The 26,000-nt window shown below is 35.0% G+C and overlaps 3 protein-coding genes across 4 annotated transcripts in view; 2 read left to right on the forward strand and 1 right to left on the reverse strand.

Annotated features, from left to right (window-relative positions):
• Positions 1-18: 18 nt before the first annotated feature.
• LOC145735930 (putative ATP-dependent RNA helicase DDX10) lies at positions 19-3,749 on the forward strand. The gene is made up of 8 exons (XM_081990069.1): positions 19-348; positions 1,069-1,676; positions 1,737-1,937; positions 1,992-2,192; positions 2,290-2,406; positions 2,459-3,135; positions 3,193-3,472; positions 3,524-3,749. The coding sequence occupies exons 1-8, from the start codon at positions 214-216 to the stop codon at positions 3,654-3,656; spliced, it is 2,352 nt and encodes a 783-aa protein (XP_081846195.1). The 5' UTR covers positions 19-213; the 3' UTR covers positions 3,657-3,749.
• Positions 3,666-7,834, reverse strand: Coprox (oxygen-dependent coproporphyrinogen-III oxidase). 2 transcript variants are annotated; one of them, XM_081990091.1, is made up of 6 exons: positions 7,704-7,834; positions 4,893-5,166; positions 4,603-4,797; positions 4,233-4,539; positions 3,989-4,158; positions 3,666-3,882 (listed from the first exon to the last, which is right to left on the reverse strand). In XM_081990091.1, exons 2-6 carry the CDS (start codon positions 5,091-5,093, stop codon positions 3,778-3,780), a joined length of 978 nt encoding a protein of 325 aa, XP_081846217.1. In that variant the 5' UTR covers positions 5,094-5,166; positions 7,704-7,834; the 3' UTR covers positions 3,666-3,777. The 2 variants fall into 2 exon arrangements, with proteins under 2 accessions (XP_081846217.1, XP_081846216.1); XM_081990090.1 differs by lacking the exon at positions 7,704-7,834 and adding an exon at positions 5,760-5,962.
• Positions 6,071-26,000, forward strand: part of Tomosyn (syntaxin-binding protein tomosyn) — a 34,727-nt gene continuing 14,797 nt past the window's right edge. The window contains 1 exon segment of the mRNA XM_081990064.1: positions 6,071-6,819. Coding sequence (XP_081846190.1) covers positions 6,697-6,819 — 123 coding nt within the window. The 5' untranslated portion in view covers positions 6,071-6,696.

The following is a 26,000-nucleotide window of genomic DNA, read 5'->3' on the forward strand; positions in this document are numbered from 1 at the left end:
GGCATGTAAATGTCAACTAAACTTCACTGGGCTCCTCTGTTAAAAACTTAACCCAATATTTTCACGTTTTACTTTTCCTCTAGTTGAAGTACAAACAGGACTTATTAAATTTGCATTTCTATTATAACTAGGCCCCATTGGTTTAAATGTTTGAATCCACCTGTATTAACTTATAATTTTCTGCCATAGTGAACGATATTAACAGCAGAAACAATGGTAAAAGACAAGAAACAACAGTTCAACAGGCAGCCCAAGAAAAAGTCCAAAGTTAAAGTTTTCACCAACAAAAGGAAAACCGGAGACCCTGAGAAGGTCGTAATTGAAAAACTGGTCTCGCAATACGATAAGGTAAGTGATTTTTATAGTGTAAACTGTAGTAGTAACGATCAGGCAAAGATATTCAGTAAACATTTTCTGTAGGTGATGTGTGTGGCTTTGGCCTGAAATTGATGGCTTTAGTTCAGCCATACCATCTGTAAAATTTACTTTGTTTGCTTCATCAGAGTCTGGAAGAACTTGTAGGTGTCAGAAATCTCCATACTAAATTTGAGTCAGTATGAGACTCACCTGTCCTGTCTAGAAGATTTATTCAAGAAACTTGATGATCAAGTCAGCTTGACTGCCCTAGTTGACTTCCTGAAACTCATCCTCTGATGTGACCTTAAATAGTTAAAAAATATATGTCAACATACAATACACTGCATTTTTTCCCTAGAAACCCCCTTATTCCTAATTTTGGACTACTAAATTGGATAAATTTGAAATGAATTTGAGTTGCCTTCTTATTGCTCTTTTTTCTTTTGTAACATTCAAATTTCACAACATTTTCAGTTGCAAACCCCCATTAGAATACAAAAAGCTGGTGTTCCAAACTTGGCAATTAAATCTTCCTAGGAAAACCCCTCATATTGAATTTGAGTGGCCAAGTCCATATTATTGCTCTTTTTTGTTTTGTAACATACAAATTCAATTAAATTTTCAGTTGCTCACCTAAGTTCCAAATTTGCTTAAAATACTAAAAATAAAATTTGGTCCCAAAGTCTAAAAATGAACTTTTACCCATTTCAGATTGATTTAACAACTGTCACAACATTTGAAAATCTCCCCTTAAGTCACAAAACCATCAAGGGATTAAAAGAATCCAAATACACTAAAATGACTGACATTCAAAAGGCCAGCATTCCTTTAGCTTTGCAGGATAAAGACATTTTGGGCGCGGCACAAACGGGTTCAGGAAAAACGTTGGCCTTTCTAATCCCGATCATTGAGCGTTTATATCGCGAGCAATGGACTCGAATTGATGGCGTAGGGGCTTTAGTAATCACCCCTACTAGAGAATTAGCCTACCAGATATTCGAAACGTTGCGTAAAATTGGGAAATACCATGATTTTTCTGCCGGTTTGATTATCGGCGGTAAAGATCTTAAATTTGAAAGGAAACGCATGGATCAGTGTAACATTATAATTTGTACACCTGGACGGTTGTTGCAACATATGGACGAGAATCCTTTGTTTGATTGTGTTACTATGAAAATTTTGGTTTTGGATGAGGCTGATAGATGTTTGGATATGGGTTTTAAGGAAACCATGAATGCTATCATTGCTAATCTACCACCTAACAGACAAACCTTGCTTTTTTCGGCCACTCAAACTAAATCAGTCCAAGATCTAGCCAGGTAAGTTGCCAGTTAACTTTTTTATGATCAGCATAAACTTACAGAGTTACAACATTCCAGGTTAAGCTTAAAAGACCCTTCCTATGTAAGTGTAAATGAAATGACAACCCCTAAAGAGTTACAACAAAAATATGTAGTGTGCAAGTTGGAGGACAAACTGTCAATACTTTGGAGCTTCATAACCACTCATAAAAAGAGTAAAATCATAATTTTCTTCTCCACTTGTAAGCAAGTCAAGTATTTTTACGAGATTTTCTGCAAGTAAGTTTCACACTGGCCATTCAGCCAAATTTTGTTTTAACGTCAATTTGATAGGCTTAGACCGGGACTGTCGCTGCTACCATTATACGGAACGTTGCATCAGTTGAGACGGATGAAAATTTACGAAGAGTTCTGCAGAAAACAATCGGCGGTGCTGTTTGCTACTGATTTGGCCGCTAGGGGGCTTGATTTTCCTGAAGTACACTGGGTAGTTCAAGCTGATTGTCCTGAGGATGTTGAAACTTACATACACAGGTTAACACTTGAAAACATACTCTAGTATTATTAATTTGTTGATAATGTGATTTAACTTACCAGTTTAACACTGCGATAATTAAAACTATTATTGTAGGGTTGGTAGAACTGCCCGATATTATAAAGGGGGCGAAAGCCTTCTTTTACTAACCCCCAGCGAGCTTAAAATGGTTGAAAACTTGGAAGAAAAAAAAATCCCGACAGAAAAAATTGAGTTAGTGCTTCCAACCTTATTTTAGTTCAATCTCAGAAATGTTAATTTTTAGTATTAACCCCATCAAACTGCAAAACCCTGTACGGAAAATTGAAGCTTTTTTGGCTAAGGATTCCACATTGAAAGACACTGCCCAAAGGGCGGTCAGTCATTACGCCCGCGCTATATGTTTTATGAAACACAAGGATGTTTTCAACCTTCAAGCTATGGATTTTGACGCTTTTTCGAAAAGTTTAGGGTTGACTGTTCCGCCTAAAATTCGGTTCCTAAACCGAATGAAGAAGAACGGAAATTGGGGTGATGGTAGCGGACAACCACCTGGACTTGGAGGCCTTAAAATAAATAAAAAGACTTATTTTGATAATGACAATCAAAAGTTGGACAAGTCTGACCCTGAAGATGATGATGTTCATGGAGTGAAGTTTTCTAAACCTTCAAGCCAAAAATTTGACTTGTCTGACAGTGACAATGAAGAAGATTTCCTGCAAAGCAAAAGGAGAAACCACGACATTGAAATGCCGGCCAATATTGGTAATTTGAATCCTTTGGAGAGTTCAAGGAAGAAGAAAGTGGTATCCAAAGCGGCCGCCGTTAAAAAACTCCTAAAAAAGAAAATTGTACCCAACAAAAAAATCGTTTTTGATGAGGAAGGTGAAGTAATCGAGCAAGGCAAGGAAAAACGCTCAGAATTGGCCAAGCAGTACGAAAATGAAGACGAGGGAGGAATTGGTAAATCATTTCATTTACTAAATTTAACTTGGTGCTATTTTTTAAACTAATTTTCAGATATTGAGAAGTCCAAATTGGTGCTCAGAGAGGAGGATGCTTTTGACAAGCAAATGTTTAAGGCAAAAGTGAAGGCAAAGCACAAGGAAGAAAAACGGAAGCTGAAAGCCTTGAAAAAGCAGGAAGAGGATGAGTTTGAGGAAAGTGAATTAGATGAAGGTCCCGATTTATCATGGCTGCCTGATCCTGATAAAATCTACGGCAAAAAGAGTGACAACGAGGAGGACGAACCGAACAGTAATGAAATTTCAGCAACAAAAGTGGACAAGCTAAGCAAAAAGTAAGTTGGTTTTTACACTTAAATCCTTGGGTAATGGACATTTTTGTACAGGAAAAAACGGAAGTCCTCAAACCTGACAGAGGAGAAACCTAAAAAGATGAAGAAACTGCCTGATCTGAGTGCTGAAATGGACGTGAATGATACAGAAGAATTGGCTTTAATGTTGTTGAAAGGTAAAACGTGAATGAAACACTTTAGTATTTAAGCAATTTAAAATGTAATATATCTTTGTTTTTCTTTTTTTTTAAACACAAGAAATTACACTTTTACTCCACCATTTACCCTTTTACTTATTAAATGTCAATTTAGTCTGAAGTTGTCACATCAACCCAATCTTTGGGATTCCTCAGGACCTCAAGGAGAGCTTCTTCAGGTGAGTCTTTGGCTGGTTGATGCATATACTCCCATTTCTTTATCATATCATATTTACGTTACTGTTTTTCAACGCCAGCAAATTGTGTTTTTACTTTTAAGATACTTTGTCACGTGAGTAACTGTCATTTGAAAAGAACTTACCGCGTATAAAGGCAAAGACATTAGAATACTTTCGTATCTAGCGCCAGGAGTGTACAAGCCAAATTTGGTTCCCCTGTCATATATTAGATTGAATTCGACGTATCTTCCGCGTCTTAACAATTGCCATTCCCTTTCCACTTTAGTGTAGCTAGCTTGTTTGTGTCGTTTTACTGTAAAAAAAAGCAGCAGTAGGAAGTTGTTTTGGAAATTTGGTAAGTTATTCTTAATAATGGTAAAACAGTACCTAAAGGAATGTAAGAAGGAATAACAGCCTTGGCGCAATCTGTTACAAATTGGAAGCAATCGTCTTGACTGGGCGTGTCCAAATCGTCGAAAAAAATTCCCCCTACCCCTCTCCGCTCCCCTCTATGAACTATATGAAAATAGTCATCGCACCATTTCTTAAATTTCGGATAATACGATTTGTCATGTTTGTCACAAGCCTCTTTCAGTGTCGTGTGGAAGTGTATACAGTCGGCGGCGTTCAAATAGTAGGGAGTGAGATCGGTACCGCCCCCGAACCACCACTGGACCTCGTGGGCGTCTTGAACCTGTCAGTTGTCTATTTTCAACCGTTTTGACCTTCAAAATGTCGGTAATTCAGTCAAACTCACCTCAAAGTATCTGTAATTAAAATGGATAGTGGGAATCATGGGGTTGACGGGGTGGATTACGGCACTGACACCTGCAGCAAAAAAAGGTAGTTTGCCTTGGCCAAATTTTTTGCCTCTCGAACGCATTTGAGCCACTGCGCTTGGCGGTAGTTCTCCTTGCACCACAGAAATGTTTACACCAGCTTTTTCGAACACCTAGAAAAAGAGTCAAAAAGTTCTTAAGTAATTTTCCGGATTGAAATATTAAAAGGGTAGACAAAGTAATAAAACACATTTCTAATGAGATAGACCTTTCCATTCTGCAAGACGCAAGTAACACCACCACCCCCTTCTTGCCGCTCCCATCTGTCCACCTTAAACTTGACAACGTCCTCGCTCTCCAAGGCTTTACAAACGTCACCCTGTATCTTCATAATCATCAATTCCATTTTGGTTTTCATATCGTCAGGGCGTTGGGCTAAGTGATCCAGAGGCGTGACAGGCAGGGCCATGAAACTTTTCGTGTCGATCGGATTTTTCGCTGAGAATAGGGTGAGGCTTGCGGTGAATGCTGTTCCATATTTACTACAAAAAAACACTGTCTCAAATTAGTTTTTTTTCCGTTATATACAGGATGTTTTCTGGTTTTGTTAGGGAACATTCAACAAGTTTTTTTATAGCAATTTCTTTGAATTTTGAGGGCTAGCCAATATAACCATAGTGGCCAGTGAAATCTGGTGCTTCAATACCAAACATATAAATTTACAGTAATCAAACCTAAAATACCTAATGCACTAACATAAAACTAATATTGATTCTATATAAATATATATCTTTTTTTTAATCAGTAAGAATTTGATAAGCAATGTGATTAAATACACTTAAATCTAATTTCAAGGTAATTTCAAAGCTTTTTCTTCATATATGTCTGATTATGATAATATAGGACTAATAGAACTATGAAAAAAAAATTATTCCTTCACAGAGGTTCTACTGAGGTTTTAAAAACTACTTCTGGGCCCCTACAAAACCATAAATAGCACTTTCTGGGTTGAAAAATTAATAGTGTAACTTAGGGAATTAACATAACAAAATGGTACCTTGAAACTCTTTTAAAATGTCCCTATTTATTAATTGTAGTCTAGTGCCAAACCATTTTACTACAAAAGAGTACTTACCAGAATTGAACAAATCCTTGTCTTTTCTGGTAGTAAACCAGGGTCAAACCGCGAACTAAAGCGTTTAAAACCATTTGAATCCTAATTAATTACCTTAGATAATAATTATTATTTAAAAATACTACAAAATTGTTAGGTTAGGTTACTCGTTTTTGATGACATCCACAAAAAAAATAACCTATAATCACATTCCGACTAATCAGCTGTTGGCATTTTTTCCATATTCTCAGAACCAATCCAGAACCAGCTTTGCTACACTTGTCTTCGTCATACACGTATGTTTAGTAGTGAGTAAGATAAAGAAAGATAAAGTGAAAAGAAAGTGCGTTGAATGCGCCAAAAGCAACATGTGTTGTGTTTTTTACGTCCGTATTGATCTCCTGACGTGTTTTCTTCTCCAGCGGTTTTCCACGCGTATGTCCGCCCTCGCTTTATCGCATTTCGGACTTTGAGACTAGTTTTCCTTTATATTTCCTGATGAATTTGTAAATTTTTGTGAGTATTCAAACCTATCCAGCTTGTGTGAACGTTATCTTGCGTCGTTGTTGACCGCCTTTAGCGCAGAATAGTTGCAGTAAGCGTAAGTGTCGACGTACGTACTACGCCTACAGGATTCAAAGTGAGTGGGACAGACTGCGATACAAGGTGCTCGGGTTGGTCGTGGATTAGTTCGCTGGCATATTCTGCTGAATCCAGGATTTTCCCGATTTTCCTGAGGGATACTGTACATCGGAAAAGTGTCCCGGATGGTTCGACTCATCCAGACTTCGCGTTCGATCCAAAACCAACAATAAAGCCTTTTTGGTGTTGGGACAAAATCAGTAATTAATCGCGCGCAATTTTTTTTAAAAACTAAAAAAAAATGCTTTATTCCAACCGGTTGTGTTTCTAATAAGATTTTTAATTATTGCAAAATAAGTAGAAAACTTTGACAGTCATGAGGAAAATCACGTTCAAGGGTGTCTTGGACAATTTCCGAAACTCGGTCGCTCAACCATCTTCCAGACCGGATCAGGAGATCCAGGAAACTCTACGTGCTGAACATTTCCAAGTCAAAAGAGTAAGTTTTGATTGTATTATTTAAATTTGTGTTAGTTTTAGGTAGTTTATAAAGTTTATTCACTATTTTGCACTCTAAATTGACTTGGTGCTTCTTCACCAGGTATAGTAATTGCAAGTATTTCAGAAGACTGTTTCTCTCAGAAGGTTTTTTTGGTTCAGATAAAGATATTTTCAGGTTTTTATTATTTTTAGCTGCCTCCGAGGACAATTTAAGATTTGTGGCATTAAAGCTCATTTGAAGTTTGTTCACATAGTTTTCAGTTTTAGGTAAAAGAAAACTTAATTGTTTTGTAAATGTTTTCTATATTTTTAGCATTATTATGGATATTTAAAACTTGCAGGTGGTTTTAGTATCTTTAGATTGTAATAATAATATCCAGAGTTATTTTTTGATGGTTTTTGTCATAATTTTCAGTTTCTCCAGGTCAATTCAATAATAGTATATTAACAATAACTCCTTTAGGAAGACTTCATCAGATTGATAAGAAAATCTATTTTTTGTGAGTTACATCATCTTTCAGTGGCTGTTGACTGATATTGGTTGCTTCAAATTTTGACTTCAAATAACAAAATACATTTGAAGCTTCTCCTGAGCAGCAACTGTTTCGAAAGTACATTTAGGGCCGATTGCACCGACATATTTAAGGGTAACCTAGACTAGGTTTTAATTTGACTATGACATTTTGCACGTGATCTGTCACAGTCAAATCACAACTTAGCCTAGGTGAACCTTAGGGTACCCTTAATTACGTCGTTGCAATCCGCCATTAGGTACTTAAAAGTTGATTTTGTTGACGTTTTGGTGCAGATTTTTTGCTCTTTTAAGAAGATTGATGCAGATCAATCAAAACATTTGATGACCAAAATCAAGAAGATACTCACTAGTATTGATCCACAGTTTGATGCACTAAACACTGGGTCGTTATGAACAGGTTTAAACAATCAGGTGACAGTAAATGACCAATCAAGTGAGGTCATATGAAGCTACCGATGCACGATAAACTTGAACGTTCCCTATTAACAAACTGAATCATAATAGTGTCGTCATAAGCAGATAACGTGGTATTTGTTATTATTATTTTGTATTTTAATGCGTGTTCCACTCAGGTTGCGGTTCTCGGTAGAATTTTTGGTTTGGTTGAATGGTTTTGTTGATACACACCCATAGTGTGCAGTGACAGTGTACAGTGGCGTGTCGGAATGGGCAATATTTGCCATCACTCGTCACAGCATAAGGTGAAACCTCCTATCAAAAATATACTTTCATGTCACAAGGTATGTTGATCACTTTTGTACATTTCATTTACGGGGTTGGCAAATAGAAAACAAACTCCATTAGCATATAATTAAAAGGACGTCGTCGTCGCCGTTGCGTCGCATGAACCCCATCAGCACGACATGGTGTCGGCTATAGCTGACTAGTAATATAGCTGTGCCCCAGCTATATGAAAAAGCTTCACTCTAATTTATGCCTTTTTTTGCATTCAATGTATTTTTTTCAGACTTGATTTTGACCTAGAAACACTTTGCATAGTATTCATCAGTTTCTAGTTCAATTAATCAGGCTTAGTTAATTAATTACTTATAATTAAATAACAACAGAAAAGTTAATTTAACCCTGGATTATTCAAGTTTTAGTGCTTCAATTAGTTAAAAGTTATGCTATGCTAATCCAGAATGATGAAAATAAACGGACTGACCTTTAAAAATCCTTTCGTAAGGATTTTTCTAATTTCATTGTGACATTTTTAAGAAGTTGGTGCAATCAGCCCTTAGACAGTTTAGGTCCTTTAATAGACTATTTAAAACTGTTTATAGAAACGGTAACCAAATTCCCGAGACTAGAGAGGTTTTTTAGGTACTTTTTGAAATTCAATATCTCGGGAACATGAGGAGCTAGAGAGGCCATTTTTAACTCATTTTGTAGTATTTTTTATGCTTTTTCGAATGGCGTAGGAACGAATTTCCTGCGAATCTAAATAAAAGAGCTACGATTTTTCAAAAAGTCAAAAAATTCAATTTTTGTCAAAAGTGCAATTTTGGCAAATTTTTATTTTGCTCCATAAGGGTTCTAATGCACAGCAAAGGATATATTTATACCAAAGGACCTCAAATTAAGGGAAATAACCACTTTGAACCTTTCAAAAATTCGAAAAATGCCATTTTTTGTCAAAATTTTCAATTTTTTTTTTTGCTCCATAAGGGTTCCAATGCACAGCAAAGGGCATATTTATACAAAAAAACCTTAAATTAAGTGAAATAAGCACAAAAAAAGCACTTTAAAATTTTTTACTTTTCAAAAAAATTGAAAGAATGGGGGGGTACTAGAGAGGTTTTTTAGGTACTTTTTGAAATTCAATATCTCGGGAACATGAGGAGCTAGAGAGGCCATTTTTAACTCATTTTGTAGTATTTTTTATGCTTTTCCGAATGGCGTAGGAACGAATTTCCTGCGAATCTAAATAAAAGAGCTACGATTTTTCAAAAAGTCAAAAAATTCAATTTTTGTCAAAAGTGCAATTTTGGCAAATTTTTATTTTGCTCTATAAGGGTTCCATTGCACAGCAAAGGGCATATTAGTAGAAGAAAACCTTAAATTAAGTGAAATAAGCACAAAAAAAACACTTTAAAATTTTTCACTTGTCAAAAAAATTGAAAGAATGGGGGGTACTAGAGATCGCAAATTCCCCCTTTTCCAGAAAGCATTATTTAATACTCCAAACAGGTGAAATACGTGTAAAATAGGCAAAAACTTTCCTATTGTTGTGCATTCACCTTTTAGAAAGGAAACTTTAAAATTGTGTCACGTGGAAAGTTTTTACGAATACAAAAAGACTGTATTGTTGGTTGCAGCCAGATTAAATTTATCTTAAGTGAAAATGTTTGTGAAGTTGCAACTAACTTTTGCAGTAAATTGAAACAGCAAAACAAAAAGTCTTATGACTTGGATTTGTTCCTGGCTTTGGATTTGTCGGGGATCGTAAACCTGGAATTCTTCTTGATTCCCTTGTGGTTTATGTACGAATCTTTCAAAATAATGGTAAAAATCAATTTAGTTTTTTCGGGACTCCACATTTATACTTTTAATAAATAGAGCAGAAGTTTTCAGATTCGGTTTATTAGATTTTCATGGAAAACTTTTAGTGAACAGTTGGGTTTATACGTTCCAGTTCTCACCAAGTTTTTCCGTTTGCTTAATACTCCACACCAAAATAAACTTCGTTTATTATGTATTGGCGAGAAGTTTTAATCTATTCGAACTTGTTAAATATTAGAGAAGCTGGACCCTGTATTGTCAATTCTAATAAGTAAAACTTTCAATTGAATAGTAGTGTAATTAGGGTGGGAATTATCAGATTTCCAAAAGATTTATAAAGCCTTAATTGGGTTAAATCCGAAGACTGTTCCAACATCAACTCAATTATTTTCTCAGTCTGGTGAAACAAACAGATCCATTAAAGGGGAAAACATTAGTTGGCACTTAAAACTCTCAATATTATAGTGCTGAAAACCATAAATTCGACTTGACCTAGAAAGATGTTGTATCATTTAGTCTCTGATTCCCCCAAGTGATTTGTCATTTCGCTATGCTGGGGCAGTAGTTTCCTTCTATTCGTTCTATATGACAGATGAACTTGCTGAGGGATTTGAACTCGTACTAGACAGTTCAGGATGTTTATGGGCAACAAGGAACGATAAAGATCTGCATGAAAAGTCTTGAATGTAGGTCAACAAGGCACTCACATATCTCCACTTTATTTGGCACGAAAAAGTCGGTCTAGAACACAATTCTATTTGAATTCCTGCTCGCTTCTTTCAGGTTTTAATCGGTTTTAATCCGAGGGTTTTTAGACTGCGCCAAACCCAAAAATAATCAATACCACCCAGACATAAATTATCCGAAAAGGGTCATATAAAGCTTGCAAGAAATCCGTTCTTGGCCTCAAATATTTTATAATTTAGCTAACGGCTTTTAGGCCGTCCCTATTTACCCTTCGGACATAAATTTCGCGACCATTTGCATAAAAAGTGTGGACTTTCCATAATATTCCAGGTCCCCCTTTCTGTATATTTATTGCCCGCTGAATTTAGAATGCCGCCTTCAGTATCTTACTTCCTATTAATTTTAGATAATGACAGGAAAAATACTTTTAAAAAAGCCGACCAGATAGAGGACGATATTAATAATGTCCCAAAAAAACACTAAAGAAATTATGAAAATAGTTACCTAATATTACCGTTCAAATTACTGTGTTATTTTTATGTAATTGTACTACCAAATTAGCTGTAATCCATAAATGGAATAGCATTTGCATGACTGGTAAAGAAAATGGAATAAGACATGAAATTGTATCTGCATTAATTTTTACTTTTATAATAGTAATTGTTACCAATATCTCTCGTTTTCAGCTTTCCTATAGGTGAAAAGTGCAGTTCAATTTAGTTTCCAAGCAATTTAATCAATCATACAATTCTCGTTATATTATTAAACTTGGTTACTACAATATTGATTAGTACGCGAGGTAGCGATTTCATTTGGCGTATTTTTATTCATTAGTTTCTGGCTGAGGCCCTTATCTCGATTGGACTGCAAATAACTAACCTCACATGTTTGCCCTTTTATTATAATTATAAAAAGACTTGTAACGTTTTTGTTGATGCTTCACCAAATAAAAAGTTGAAAGCTCTGGAATATTGAAACATCTCGTCGTTTACCATAAAAATACGTCGTCCTTGTTTTTCATTAATTCCATTGGCCTTTTCAACAAACGAATCGATAAGGCCGTTTCTCGGTCACGTGAATGATAATAACAAAGCAGACGGCAGCGAATCGGGAGGGTTATCTGATGATATCCAGATAAGTAGGTTATACGTAGGGCTTTATTACTTTTGTCTATTTGTTTTTGTTACTAGTATCTTTAGCACATTTTGTCGCCCCTTTTGCAATGGTAAGTAAATCGGAGTTTCGTTAAGCAAACATTTACTCACCGGAGTCTGGCAATGTTCCTAAAAGCTTCGCGATTAAAGAAAACCACTAAATCGACAAGGAAAATATCAGCAAAGTGTTCGAAATCATGACTTTGTACGTGTTCGACCAAAACACTAAGAGCTTTCCCAATCACAAATCGTTGCAAGAGCAGGACATTGCTTTTCTCTGTTATCGAGTAATTTGCTTTGATTGGATGTTACACGAGAACGAGCACGGTCCTCGTGTTGCAGCAACCAGAAAGGGGAAATTCGAATTTCCTTTTGCCAGTGCAAATCATGCAAGTTTCGAAAATTGCCTAACCGGATTGATGCGGATGTTATCGGAGAACGTTGTTTGAATATGCGGATGATCAAATTCCATAAATATTTGATCAGAATATTGACTTTTGTCTGAAATAATAGTGGTTATTAAAAGTTTAGAGACAGCTAGCACTATCCAAAATGTGTTTACTTTAAGCCAAATCCAAGTAGATGGACTAGAAGGAACTTTGAAATTTGTCATGAAATTACAACTATAATAGCTTGTTGCCTAACGTGATTAAACTCATTACCTTAACAAATTACGTTGAGAAATGTAATAAAATCTAAAAACCTACTAAATTTAGTAAAACCCTCGTAAAAAAGGGCGCTCCTGCTTTAAAATATAGAGTGGCAAAGTTTTTGTCTTGTTATATATTTTACGGCCAGTTGGGAAACTTTTGTTAACCTGGCAGTTTCATTTTTAATTGAATCCCATACGTGCCTCAAAAAAGGCTGAGTTTCGGTTGTAACCTGATGAAATTGCTGAGCCTTAGTCAGCTAAAACTGACTAGTTATTTGGATAGAGGCTCTATATAACTACGCGAAGCTGGATTACTTTGCAAGAAGTTTCATTTTTCAAACGTTCAAACCGAAATTTTAATATACGTTGATGCAACGTTGCACATTATTATCTAGCCCAGTTGCATTGTACCTGAAATAAAGACTTTGCGGTATGTAGGCGTGGATCAAACAGATTACGAATTTCAAAGCGGCTTTTGTTGCCAGTTCTCTCCGTTCCTCCGAATAAATATTTCAAGAGTTCAGTTCCATTTAGGCTTTTCTCTGTCGCCTCCATTGTTTACACGGACAAAGACCTGTTCGGGTTTTACTTGTAATCACTAGCTTTTTTACATTACAAATCCAGTGTTTAAATTAGTTTTTTTATCCACTAAGTTATCGATAACTCTTTTATTTTTCTAGTGGATTTAACACAATAATGCAAATTAAACATACATTGTTATAAAACTCCCATCCCTCGTTGGTCTGAAATCGCCTGACCTACATTTCGGCCAATTTTCCTCCAAACATCCCCAATCTTAATCCAGCGTATAAGATGCAAACCTCATCAATCATCCCCGGTTATCTTGCACGTAAACTTCTTTTTCCACACACACACACACAAGAGATAAAACGTATTTACACACTTATACGTGCCTGTATGTGGTTTGGGCTACTTTCCTGTCTATTATATCTTTTTGAATATTTGAAGTCTTTGCAAAAGATCAGCTTTCTATCAGTCCAGCAATCTGCGCCAGGAATGTCCTGTGGTAACATTCTAAACAAAAGCCCGAGACAAGGTAAACAACTTTCAACCTTTGAAAAGGAAATTGATTGCTTTCAATTTTAAAATTGATATGCGTACCTAATGGAAAATGGAGGTAAAAGTTAAATGGAAATGGGCTGTCAAATATAATAAAGCAACAGATTGAGAGTTTCTGGGAATTACATAATATTATTTGAGCAGAAAATTCCATTCAAAAGCAACGCCATCTTAGGGTAATTAAAACAGTCCTCTATTAACCGAACCTGAAAGACAAATTAAGAAAATTTCGTTAATTATGACATTTTAAACAGAAACGACCTTATTGTAGAGCTATTAATTTGTTAAATTTGCTTTTCGTCAATGCCTTGGCAAACAATACAACCTGAAGGTTTTAATCAGCTTTCCCTTTATATTTACCCTTTTTTACATCAGGTGTTAACTGATTGATTACTTTTCATTAACGTATTTTTGTCCCTCGATCATTGATTGAGTTTTCCTTTCCTCCAACTAGAAATTTACATTAATTTCCCTTGAATTTTACGATTAAAGTGGTAATGTTAACATTGACTCAGCTTCGGTTTAATTTCTGAAAATTTGCCTTAATCCTAAAAGGACTATTTAATTTTATTAAGCAAATACTGGAAACCGGGCTGAATTTTAATTGGACTGCACTTTTTTGTGTCTATGCATTGGTACACTTAATTTAATTAGATTTTGTGTTATTAATTTCATTTTTGCTCCGAATTGCATACTAAATTAAACTTTAAAAAAACATTGTGGTGTAAATTAGGTTGAAAAGCAAAAATGGACTTTCAGTGACGTATATTCAGATTCTTAATAGATTTGAATTACTACATTTTTAAAACAGTCATCCTCAACACTTTTGCCCAACTTTCTCAATTACTGATCTGTTATTTTGCTACTTGACAGCGCAATTTCCAGGTTCGTAACGTTCCTAGTATCCAACAATACATTTTTAAACGTTTTCAGCATAATAAAAGTAACTTATTTACATAATTCCACACGAAATGCATTCAAATTAGAGATGAAACTCGAAATGAATTCGACTTTTATAATGGCATCAGAGTCGTTCGGGGAGGGTAATTCAGTTTCATTGAGATGTTGCCTATTTCAGGAATGTAGGCGGGAATTATAGGAAAGCTTGCAGTTCCATCTAAATTCAAATCACGTCTTCGAATTGAAACTTGCACATTTAATGTCATCTCGTTTTCTGTTTGAGGCCATCAATCATGAACTTTTAATCCCGGGAAAATGATGTAGAAAATCTGATAAGAAACGTTTTTTAAATGGTTTTTCTTCGTAGTGTAGCAAAAGTGTGATTTGTCTACTCTGAACAAAAAGTTTATTTAAAAATCATACTATAATGTTACATTTTTAGTGTAACAGACATTTTAGTTTTTATTAAATCGAAGCTATATAAAGCAGAACTATGGGCTCTTATTGGTCATATAAATCAATATTACCCAAGGGAAATAATAAATTTATGGGATACGATGCAATAAAAAGGTCCAAAAAGGAGGAACTAGTGTTAGTCCCTATATTTTCATTCAAAATAAAGGTTTCAGACGAAATTGACTTTAGGGATTGACACAGAAAAACAATATTATTTTTAATTTATTTTATATGTCTAGTGAATCGAAACCACTAGCTTTATTAGTGTAAAACCCATAACTTTTCAATAATAATGGAAGGCTAAAAATGCGTATTTTTATACCGGCGGAATTTAATAACCGAGTTTATGACGGTATTAGGCGTTTCGATCGAATCAATCTCGTTTAGCTTTTATGCTGGAACAGTCCATAAAATCCTATCCAAGATTATACACGATCACATGGTAATATGGTCATATTTGTGTCGCCTCTGAGATTATTAAATTCCCCCTCTATATTTGCTTTGTAAAACTGAATTTGAGATCTTGTTTCAAAACCTACAATGAATTTTTCATGAGATGGCGTAACGTGTTATGTAGTTTTTCAGGAATTGAGACATTATTACGAAATGGATGAGAGGTAAGACCCCTGTTTTGATTTATATGCATAAAACTGAATAATGGATTAAGTTGAAACTGAAATTGTTCAAGTTTCACGTATTTTTGAAGCCAAAAAAAACTGATAATGTGATTATTCAATTTTAGGAATATCCGCGGAAATATTGAACTAAAACCATTATAAGCCTCAGGTCGTAAATTAGTGAATACTGAAAATCGTCACATTTATCTGGAAAAATATCCATTAAATATGGGTTTGTAAAATGAAAACCATTTTGGATTCATATGATGTATGAAATTCGCTACATTCAGTTATTGATTTGTGCGAATTCAATTTAAATTTTCAAAGTGTAGTGGTATTTATTTTTAAATTGCTGCCCTGGCTAGTATATTGGATTTTGCAGTAAGTCTGGTTTTATTGTGGAAGTTGGAAGAGTTCTAAATGGACTTTTCATGGATTTTCTGGGACAAATAATGGCTTGAATCTATCTAGAAACTTTGTCGATCGATTTTGCTTAACGATCATGACATTAAGTGTTTTTTTTGCACAAATGCCACAATTCCAAACCACACAGCCTCCGGCCCATCAAAATTTGATATAATACAGGCCTCATGTAACCCAAACGTTGGTAAATTGAGTCTACAAACAACAATATTTACGCAGACCCCTTTGTTATGTTTGCCTTGAAGTGGCTTTGTGGTTATAACAATGGACATGGCACTACTGTTTCTCTATTAAATTGAGTAAATGCTTACTTCGTTTCCCAAGTTTCCATTGTTAGGGAAGAGTTGAAGTTTAGAGCGAAATGGCTTATGGTAACCGAACCAACCAGACTGGCAAATTTAATTACGAACCCCTCTTCGTTCAGTCTTTACAATTTAATTTAACTCAATATTGAAGTAGTTTATTAACTCTAATTTGCACGCCTAAAAATTTCCCCGATATCGAACCACATAAATCGTGAGGTATTTGAAATTCTAATTAGCAAAAGGTAACGCGAAACACAAACATCAAGTTCCTCCACACAGTCATAAATATCAAACTAGTTGGGAGTTATCAAGCTTTCCAACTCCATTAACTCGATAATTTGCAAACTTGATAGTGCGTTCAGGCCTATCGGAAACGGCTATCTCTAATAATATAGAGGCTCTAACCTGGTCGTAAATATATGGAAGTAATTACAACAACAGCAAGCGCCAAAAAGGTTAACGAGTGACATAAAACCCCGGATTAACGTTGGCGTTTTCAATACAATGGTTTTTGGTTAAGCACCTACCAAATCAAACGTCAAGGGTTATTTTACAAGGCTCCAATTAAGTTTAATGCAATCCTGGAAAACGTTTTTGTTGTGACATTCATTAGAAATTAATTGAACGGTTTTATATTCTGTGTAATAATTATGAGTAAGGTCAAAAGTTAAATTAAGTAAAATAAGTACAAAAAAAGCACTTTAAAACTTTTCATTTTTCAAAAATATTGATGGTAATATTTAGTGTTATTTTTTACTACTTTTTGAATATGAATATCTCGGTAACATGAAGAGCTAGAGAGGCAAATTTTGACTCATTTTGTAGTATTTTTTATCTTCTCGTCTTTCTAATGGCGTGTTAGTAAAATTTATAAGAGTTCAAATAAAATAGTTACAATCATGCAAAAATTGAAAAAATGCCATTTTTGCAAAAAGTGTAATTTTGGCAAAAAAAATCTTCAATTCCAAAACAATAAACTTTCTTGATTGCATGGTATTTAAATTATATGATAAAATTCATAAATCAACTTTTTTCAATTTAATTTAGACAACATTTGGAAAATTCTCTTCTACGAAATAATAATGCAAAAAAAAACACAAAATCCACTTTGTAAGTTGTAAAAAGGAAGTAAAGCTACTTTCTGAATACCTTCACCTTTTATATTCCTTTTAGAATTTTAAAAACAAATGACCAACCATAAAAATAGTTTATTCTCCTATTCAAAACTAGTCGGAGGAAAACCCAAGCAAAATTGTTTCCCAACTTTCAACATACATCAAGATAATAGTCACATAGATTGCAACATCCAGTATTTGTCCAGAAACACGTGGAAAGTTGCCTCGCTAAAACTAAATCTTGCGACAGTTGGAGGAAAAGTTTACGTCGGGGATTTGTCAGAGAATGGAAACTATCCAGAAATGTGGCACATGTCGGGCCAAGTTTCCGATCATGAAAATGTAGTAAGTTACTCGGGGAGTTTTTACTTGATAAAGTCCCTTTGTGAGGAATTAGGTGACATCAATCATATTCAAAAAAGGGTTGTATAAACCGCAAGAAAGTTTAACTTTTGACCGACAGATGGAAAAACCGTTATTTTGAACTAAATTGTGACATTGAAATGATTTATGTTTCATATGGGCATTTTGGTTTCCAGTTTCGCAGATGTGACCCTAAACCCTTTAGTTGGAATATTGTTTGTTTGAAACGTGTGTTTATCTTCTATTTGTAGGGAAAAACGAATGGAGGGGTTTAAAAGGAATGTGCGTTTCTTCCCTTTTATTGAATACCCTAATTCTAGTTTAACGTAAATTCCTACATTTGAGTGGTTTTAAGTTTGCGAACTCGCATCCCTTATCACTTTAATATTAACAGGTGTAAGGTGGTAAAAAAACAAAAAGAAAATTAATTAAACGATGGAATTTGCGCCTGCCAACCAAGAATCCTGACTTCATCCACCGAAAATCCCTTGTCGGCTCACAAAAGGGCGCGGAAGGGCTCGTCTAGCGTAAATAATCCCTTTTACCACCTACTTTGTTGGCAGGTGCATTCCAATTAGTTCGAAAATGGCGTCTTCGGCTTTAAGAGAGTACAATGCCTTTATTTTCACTTCAGAGCTGATGTTTTAATGAGACACTAATCATTTTTTAAGAAGAAACCAACGTAGTGTTTCGTAGAACTGAAAATTAATGGAAAATTTCTAGGAAGAAAAGTTTTACATTGAAAAACTTTTTTTAAACGGTTTTCCTCACAAATTCAAACATATTCCCTTAATTAACTTATTCTTGAGCCATAAATTCAGCAAGTTGAAGTATTTTAATTAAAATTTTTGCAATTTCACGTAAAACAAACTTTCTGCCTTTTTGAAACGGTTTCCTGAAATTCTAAAACGGTCTCGTGATTTGAGTATATTTTTCCTGACTGGATATTTTATTGCTTTGCTTTAGGTTTATTTAATTATTTGTATAATTGAATTTTTTTTTTTCAAATTCAAGGTTACAAAACCTTTTTAAGTTATACTTCTCTCAGGTCATTTTCAAATTTAAAATTTACGTTTTTATACTATTTTGAAATCATCCATGATAAAACTAGTTGAAAGTTACTGAAAAACTGTAAATTTTACCAGTTTTACAGCGGTAAATAATTCAAATTTTGGTAGAGACAAACGTCCAGTAAAAACGACCCATTGTTTGCAATTCGGGGCCTTGCAAAACTTGAAATTAACATGTCACCTAACCTAAATGAATGAGTCGGTGTTTGAAAAATGAACCGACGAAAAATTGCAAAAATGTTTCGTTTTATGAAATTAAACGAGGAAATGTGTATATACACTTTTATATACCGAGAATCAGATTGTTGGGATTACAGCTGGACAAAAATGGCAAAACTCTAAGCTAGAAAGGCCACTCAATATTTTAAACTTGACATGTTTTTTTCTTAATATTACTAAACACCTCACAACAATAGTTTTCATCCTAAACCTTCCAGAAATTAATTAAATTTGCCAGGGTCGGTTTAATATGAAATTTGCATTTCAACAATTCAATCTCCTCATTATTTACTAATAACTTGGAAATGTGACAATTAATGCAATAAAATAATGATAAACTGCATTTATGTTGTTTATTTGCGAATTTATTATCCGGTTTTGGAGCCATTTTGCTGGTTTAATATATAAAAAGGGCCCAAATATCGATTTGTTTGACCTCGATAAGTTCAAGTGTATGTTCGTAGCAGCCTTGCAATTTATACCCGACTGATTACAACCCCAAGGCCGGCCATTTATTCCAGGCCAGGTCATTTCCCAGTCCGGCTAAGATATTTCATCCAGCTTTGTGAATATAAATGTGCCTGAAGCTTTAACTAGAAATCACGTTTTATACCTCCAGAAAGCTGTATTTCGTAGTACAATTAGAGCCAGCACACGTTGATTAAAGTTTTCAGATTGTATCAGTAAAACCAGGAAAATTAAACCTTTCAGATGTAGTATAATTACAACTGAGCTGAAAAACAGGTTTATATCAAAAAAGAGTGAATAGCAGAGTTTTGGGGGCGAAATCGGACATAAATAACTAACGCAACTCCAATAAAACTAGCTTGGAAAAAAGTGGCAATCTAAGGCTCCAGTTCTAAGAAACATAAAGTTTTTGTTTTTGGGCAAAAAGCCAACTCGACTAAACCAGGTTGAGAAGCAAAGTCACCAAAGACACAAGGAAACTGAGTGGAAAATCACCCTAAACAAAGAGAAAACCAGTTTTTTGCTTGTGAAAATTTATAGCCCTTTTTTCACCTTGATGATTGTGATTAAACTGGTTTGACGTGCGGTTTGGCAAGTTTCCAGACATTTATTCCCTGTTAAATTTCGACGCCCTCTCTTTCGGGACATATTTGCAATTAATGGGAAATTTTTCCTTTCGTAAATCCGCATTATGTTACGCGCACAGTTACATAGCGATGAGGGATATGAGTTTTCTAATTTATTATCTTAGTAAATATTTTACTTTACCCGGAAAATTTGACCGGTATTTTATCGATTTTCTTCCTGACTGTACCAATTTTTGTAGTGTTTTTTGAGGTTATTGGATTGAAAATTTAATGAGGATTCCAAAAATGTGCTTAAAACAGTCATTTTCTCACTCCAAGTGGGTTTGACAAGCAATTTTGTTCCTGACTGTCTGCTCAAAAGCAAAAATCAAGGTTTAGAAAAATGTTTTTACAGTTTTCGAAACAAAACATGTTTCTGAGATTTATGATAGTTTTTTGTCAAGGGTCACGTGACTGCCTAACTAAATTAACTTCCATATACTACGTGACATCTGTCACTAATGTCAAAACTGTCAAAAATTGCCTAGAATTTGCAAAAACACAGTTTTTGAAACAAGACGTCTTTCTGATATTTATGATAGTTTTTTTGACAAGGGTCACGTGACTGCCTAACTGAATTACCCTCCCAAAACAACGTGACATCTGTCACTAATGTCAAAAGTGTCAAAGTTTGCCTAGAATTTGCAAGAATTACAGTTTAACGCAGTTTTCGGTACAAGACGTCTTTCTGAGATTTATGATAGTTTTTTGACCGGGGTCACGTGACTGCTTAACTAAATTACCCTCCCAAAACTACGTGACATCTGTCACTAATGTCACAATTGTCAGTAAATTACTGGTTTACATTAATACTAATTGAGGAGTAACAGTTGATGAGTGTGGTCATTGATTTAGTAATATGTCAGGTCACAGGTATTCCGTGTTGGCGGGTAATAAACGCTTTTCCAGTCACGCACAACACCACAAACTACTTTAAATCACTTTTTTTGCGCTTGTGTACGGAAGTTTAGCACAAAAAAAACTTAAAAATCAAACTGATGTAACGTTAAAAAGTTATTTTTGGTTTCATTTCGGATTGAGACTACAAGGTGACCTACATTCTGCCCACCAACACCATCTGGTAAGAATTTATTAAGCCCGAGCACGTACCTTAATGTGAATATCCGTGATGCACGGCCTCCCATTTTGCATTCTGTTTCCTAAACTAGGTCAGGGCGGTCTTTTGTCTTCGGGGAAAAAATGTTCAATAAGGCAGTTTTACTAATTTTTCAAACGTGAGAACGTCGCCCTGTTAATCACCGCAAAATAGTTGCGTGACAATAAATTATAATGGTGGTAGAGGTTAATCAGTTTTACTAACAAACATATTTGTTGTGTTTGTCCTAATTAATTGTCGTGCTAGTGTCAAAGCGATTTAGGCAGAGAGTTTTATAATTTTAATGTTAAAATTCAATTAACAATTTTTTAGCCTACTAAACTGTTAAATATGGTTGTCGATTCAATTCTACAATGTTAGCATGATTAATGACTGCAGGCAGCATTCCTAAAGCTCGTCGATACAAACACCACCTCTAACAATATTCTAAGTTTCTCTCCTGAAATTGTGTTAGAGAACTAAACGTGGACACATTTGGTCGATATTCTGATATGATCGTTATACCAATTACCCTGCAGGACTGATTACAATTAAATTAGATTGGAATCGGTAATTAACGGAGTTCACGTTTGACTAAATACCATGGTAATACACTTTAACTGTTAATCTGATGTATTCCCAACTTGTAGATTAATTGCTTTTGATTTGGTAATTGTTATACTTTAGGGACCTATTTTTCGTCTCTTTTAAGGAAAATGGATGGAACCTCGATATTTATTTGTCTGGAAAACTCGAGGCGTGTAATAAACTCATCTAAAACGTGACACCTGAAGAAAACAGGTGATATTTGTCTTAAAGAGCCATACATTTTTCAACCTCCTGGGGCTGTAAAAGCAATGTCAAGACAAAGAAAAACCAAATTAACTTTACTAATCCGGGACAGTATCTCAATCAGTCTTAAAGAAGACAAATTTTCGCTTAAAATATCTTTCTTCCCGTGTTCTTTTCCTACACGATAATACGTCATTTATATCCGTTGGCCTGGGCAAAAAGGCCAACGCCAACTTATCGCGTTTTCTTTTCCTAACTTTTCTGCTAACCCGTTTTGTATTAATGATCTTACTAATTTATGTCCTTTACTTCAATTCAGTTGCCAGGACGAGGAAAAAGACAGTAAAGTAGTTGCCAAACTATCGTATGATCACTAGTGAGTTCTGATTAAGATTCCAAGTTTTGCAATTTTTACATTAATACAAGTAGTATGAAACCAAAATACTTTTTAAAGGCACGAAAAACGTCATTTGTCAGCGATGAAACTGGATCATCCATTTTAGGGTCATCTGTCAGACAGTTTACACTCGAATTACTAAAGACACAGAGCAGCTGTTGCATTGTTTGCAGCCCTATTTGTAGCGACAGGGTTTCTGCAACGTCCCTATTAATTAAATTTGCAAAGCTCAAGCATTGTCCAGTTTCCATTATTTAAAGTTATGCACTGAAAACGGAAGTTTATTCATCAAACTGCAGTCAATACGAGACATGTGGCAACAAAGCAACGCATTTTCGCTATAAGGAAAATAGTCTTTTGTATTAAACCACTCGAGTAACAACTTTTATGATTAACCAGCTCTAAAATTTTACTCATCCTAGGGTAACTTACGAACCTTTGTCCCTTTTCCAACTCCTATAAATATTTATAAGGTACGAAATTTCTGGCTTGATACTCCCAAGTTTATCCCTCGGGAAGAATGTGTAACATGTCCTTTGTAGAGAAGATGAAAGGACGGTTTTTGATTGGATCAAGGGTGGTTCAGTAAGCTTAATTATTATTATAAAAGTGGTAATAATGAAAGTTTGTAAGAAAAATGACAGACACGAAGTTAATCCCGGCTTATTCGGAATAGCCTCGGAATGTTAGGTCAGGTAGGGCAGTTACTTAAAACTGAATTAGACGTGCTCGGTCAGATAAGGGACGCCGGAAATTAATTACAACCGAGCTGGCTAAATTGCTCTTTAATTTTCCAAGACACCACTAGAATATTTTTCTAGTCAACGGCAACGTTGTAAGGGCTTTTAAATACTCTATATGTTGCGGCTTCTAGGATAAACATAACCTCAAGGGACACATGAGTGTGAACTATTAAGGGCGAGATGCGGTAACGTAAATTATCTCGTCTGTTGTATTAATTAGGTTAATGGCGGAATTAAGCTTTTATCCCTTGGTGAACGTACTTTATATGCTCTTTCAAGGCTTTGTTAATCTTCTCTAGGCTATAAAATTTAAATTGTCTTATATGAAGCTTATGAGGATAATTTGTCTGCATTCTTGAACTATTCGTTGTTCTTTGAATTGTTTGACATTATAATAACAGTTCTTTTTGAAATTGCTTTTTGAGACATTATTCAATTTAGATACGACCGTTTATGGGCTGACACAAAGCCGGCTTTATCTAGCTAGATTATCCCGCTAATATTGTTGGAAATAGGGAAAAGGGATTTTATATTCCCGAGATGCGGCTTCGTTTTAACCCTACCATTATTGATTTCCAATTTGCGGCTACTGATGGCGAATTTAGGGGACAAGCCAGGATTTACAATGATGATAAAGCACCAGCTTGGAGAATATTTCCTGGAATCGAAACTGAACGTGTCTGGATTCACTCACATACTATTAAAAGGAACATTTGAAACAAAACCGAATAGGCCAGACTGACACTATCTCTCCGAACGTCCATATTGTGTTTCCATGTTGGTAATTACCAGCATACATTGCAGTCAGTGTTTATCTGAATGTCATAAAGTTGTCTGGATATTCCAGGCTGGATTTAAATCGCACACTGGAACGATAGATGGTTCAAATATCAAAGCAGAATTTCAACTGGAAATAATTACAATTTTGAAACATTAAAGTAATTTGTTTTACAGAGAAAACTAGATTTTCAGTGGGATTTTACTTACCTCATACACTTAGGAAGATTCTGGGATAGACTTTGATTACCTTGAAGAAATAGAGAGACTTTTCAAAAAAATTCCAAAGCAAACATGAGAATACAAAACATCAAAGGTGATTCTGGTTAAGAGTTTCTTAACTTAACAGCTTTCTACGTTGTACCGTTTAAATTCTCCTTCAAACTTTCTTGAACTGCTACTTATATGACACTGGACATGGCAGTATCAAAGTTTTCACTCGGTTTGATCATACAATTTGTATTATCTTAAAGTCACATGTGCTTTACTAGTGGAATAGTCATTTCGAAACGACAAGAAATCGGTTATAACCGTTTGTTGAGTGTGAAACTGCCCATAAATGCCACTAGAGCGGTAAAAATGGTAATTTCCAATCTAGGAAACGACTTTTTTAAAATGTATTGCAACATTGGCGTGGAGTTACAAATAGCCGTTGTGTGTACTTTTGATAGAGTTTGTGAAACTATCATAAGACACACGCGGCTGTTTGTGATTTTGCTTTTCGTCGAGCGAATTTTTTTAGGTGGCAAATTGTTAGGAAATTTAGGGCTTAAGTCGGATTTAGTAACATTTTAAATCCTAATAATGGTCGGATTAGTCGGGGATGTTAGAATCCGAACCGGAGATAGTAAAACGCATCGTAATTCTTGTTAATAGGTGTGTAGGTGGAAGGAAGAGGAACGTTTACAAACACGTAAATGAATCGTTAAGGCTCTCGACTGTTTTATTTGAATTAATGATACCGGTTTAGCTCTGCTTAAGGTTTGTTAGAGCCTACGTGAGAGTTTTCTTAAGATATTAACGAGAACAGCAGAAAATTAATAAGATTTGTGCTACTTGAGCCACTTGGAGTAGGTACATAGAAAAACGTGTATAAGCACACCTGTTTCTTTTATTCTTTCCATTGCAAATCCGCTTATATGGAGGTATAAAATGCAAATAGAGCAGCGCATTTTTATAGCTTTTTATGTCCGGCAATATTTCTAGATTCTCTTATAATCTTTTATGATTTTAGGGACAATTGCGACGGGCATTTTTGCCTGGGGGACTCGTAAAATACTTTGCTTGCATAACGATTTCATTTCGGCTCTAAAACCCAGTTAGTTTATGGAGGGATACTTTATAGCCTTTAGGGAAAAATTATTCAAACGTTTTTACAGTTTAGAATTTATTTAAGTTGTACACTATTAATTACTAGAATAGTAATATCACAAATCAAGCTTAATCTATTTAATTTCACAGTGATTGAGACTGGGAATTTTCAAATTATTTCACAACATTGTTTTGAACCTGACTGAAGTGAAAACGTTAATCGTTTAGGACACTAGCCAAATAGGTTAAAACTACCCCGAGTATTTGGATGAGGGCATAAATCGATATAATTAATAACAGCTGTGCGACGAGTTAACCAGAGTGGCAGCTTGTCACAACGAATTACCGACGACACAGGGGATAATTTGTGTTCTAGCATTATCGCCCTAGGGTCCTTTTGTTTTGAACGTTTACTTAATCGGCCATAAATTAACTTTGGTAGATTTATGTCCTTGCCAAATTTGTTTTGAGTAAACTTACCAAGATTACGTAAATATCTTACGGAAAATACGAACTGAAGGTTTTAAGCAATTCAGATCTAAAACTCGGTCATTAATTTATGCGTGTGCGTATAGAGGGAGTGGCCTTCATCCATCCATTACGCAAGTGATTGATTATATCGTCGTAAAATCAGTGAATTTGTGTCACAAACATATCGCCCCTCCTTGGGTATTTAATATATAGCACAGTTAATGCAATAATTGAGGTCTAAAAGTGGGACTTAACTAGAAACTATCATTTAAAAGCCACAAGTATCCAGGGCTCGAATTGTCTGAATGTAAATTGCAGACAGAAGCCGCATTGTAATGCAAATTCGCTCACGTTGAACAAAAGAGAATTAATTGTGCCGAAGTCGTGGATTATTATCCTGGAAATGCGTTTTAACTGGAT

Source organism: Ips typographus, linkage group LG11 (assembly GCF_016097725.1).
Source record: "Ips typographus isolate SLU linkage group LG11, UJ_Ityp_2.0, whole genome shotgun sequence".
NCBI lineage: Eukaryota > Metazoa > Arthropoda > Insecta > Coleoptera > Curculionidae > Ips > Ips typographus.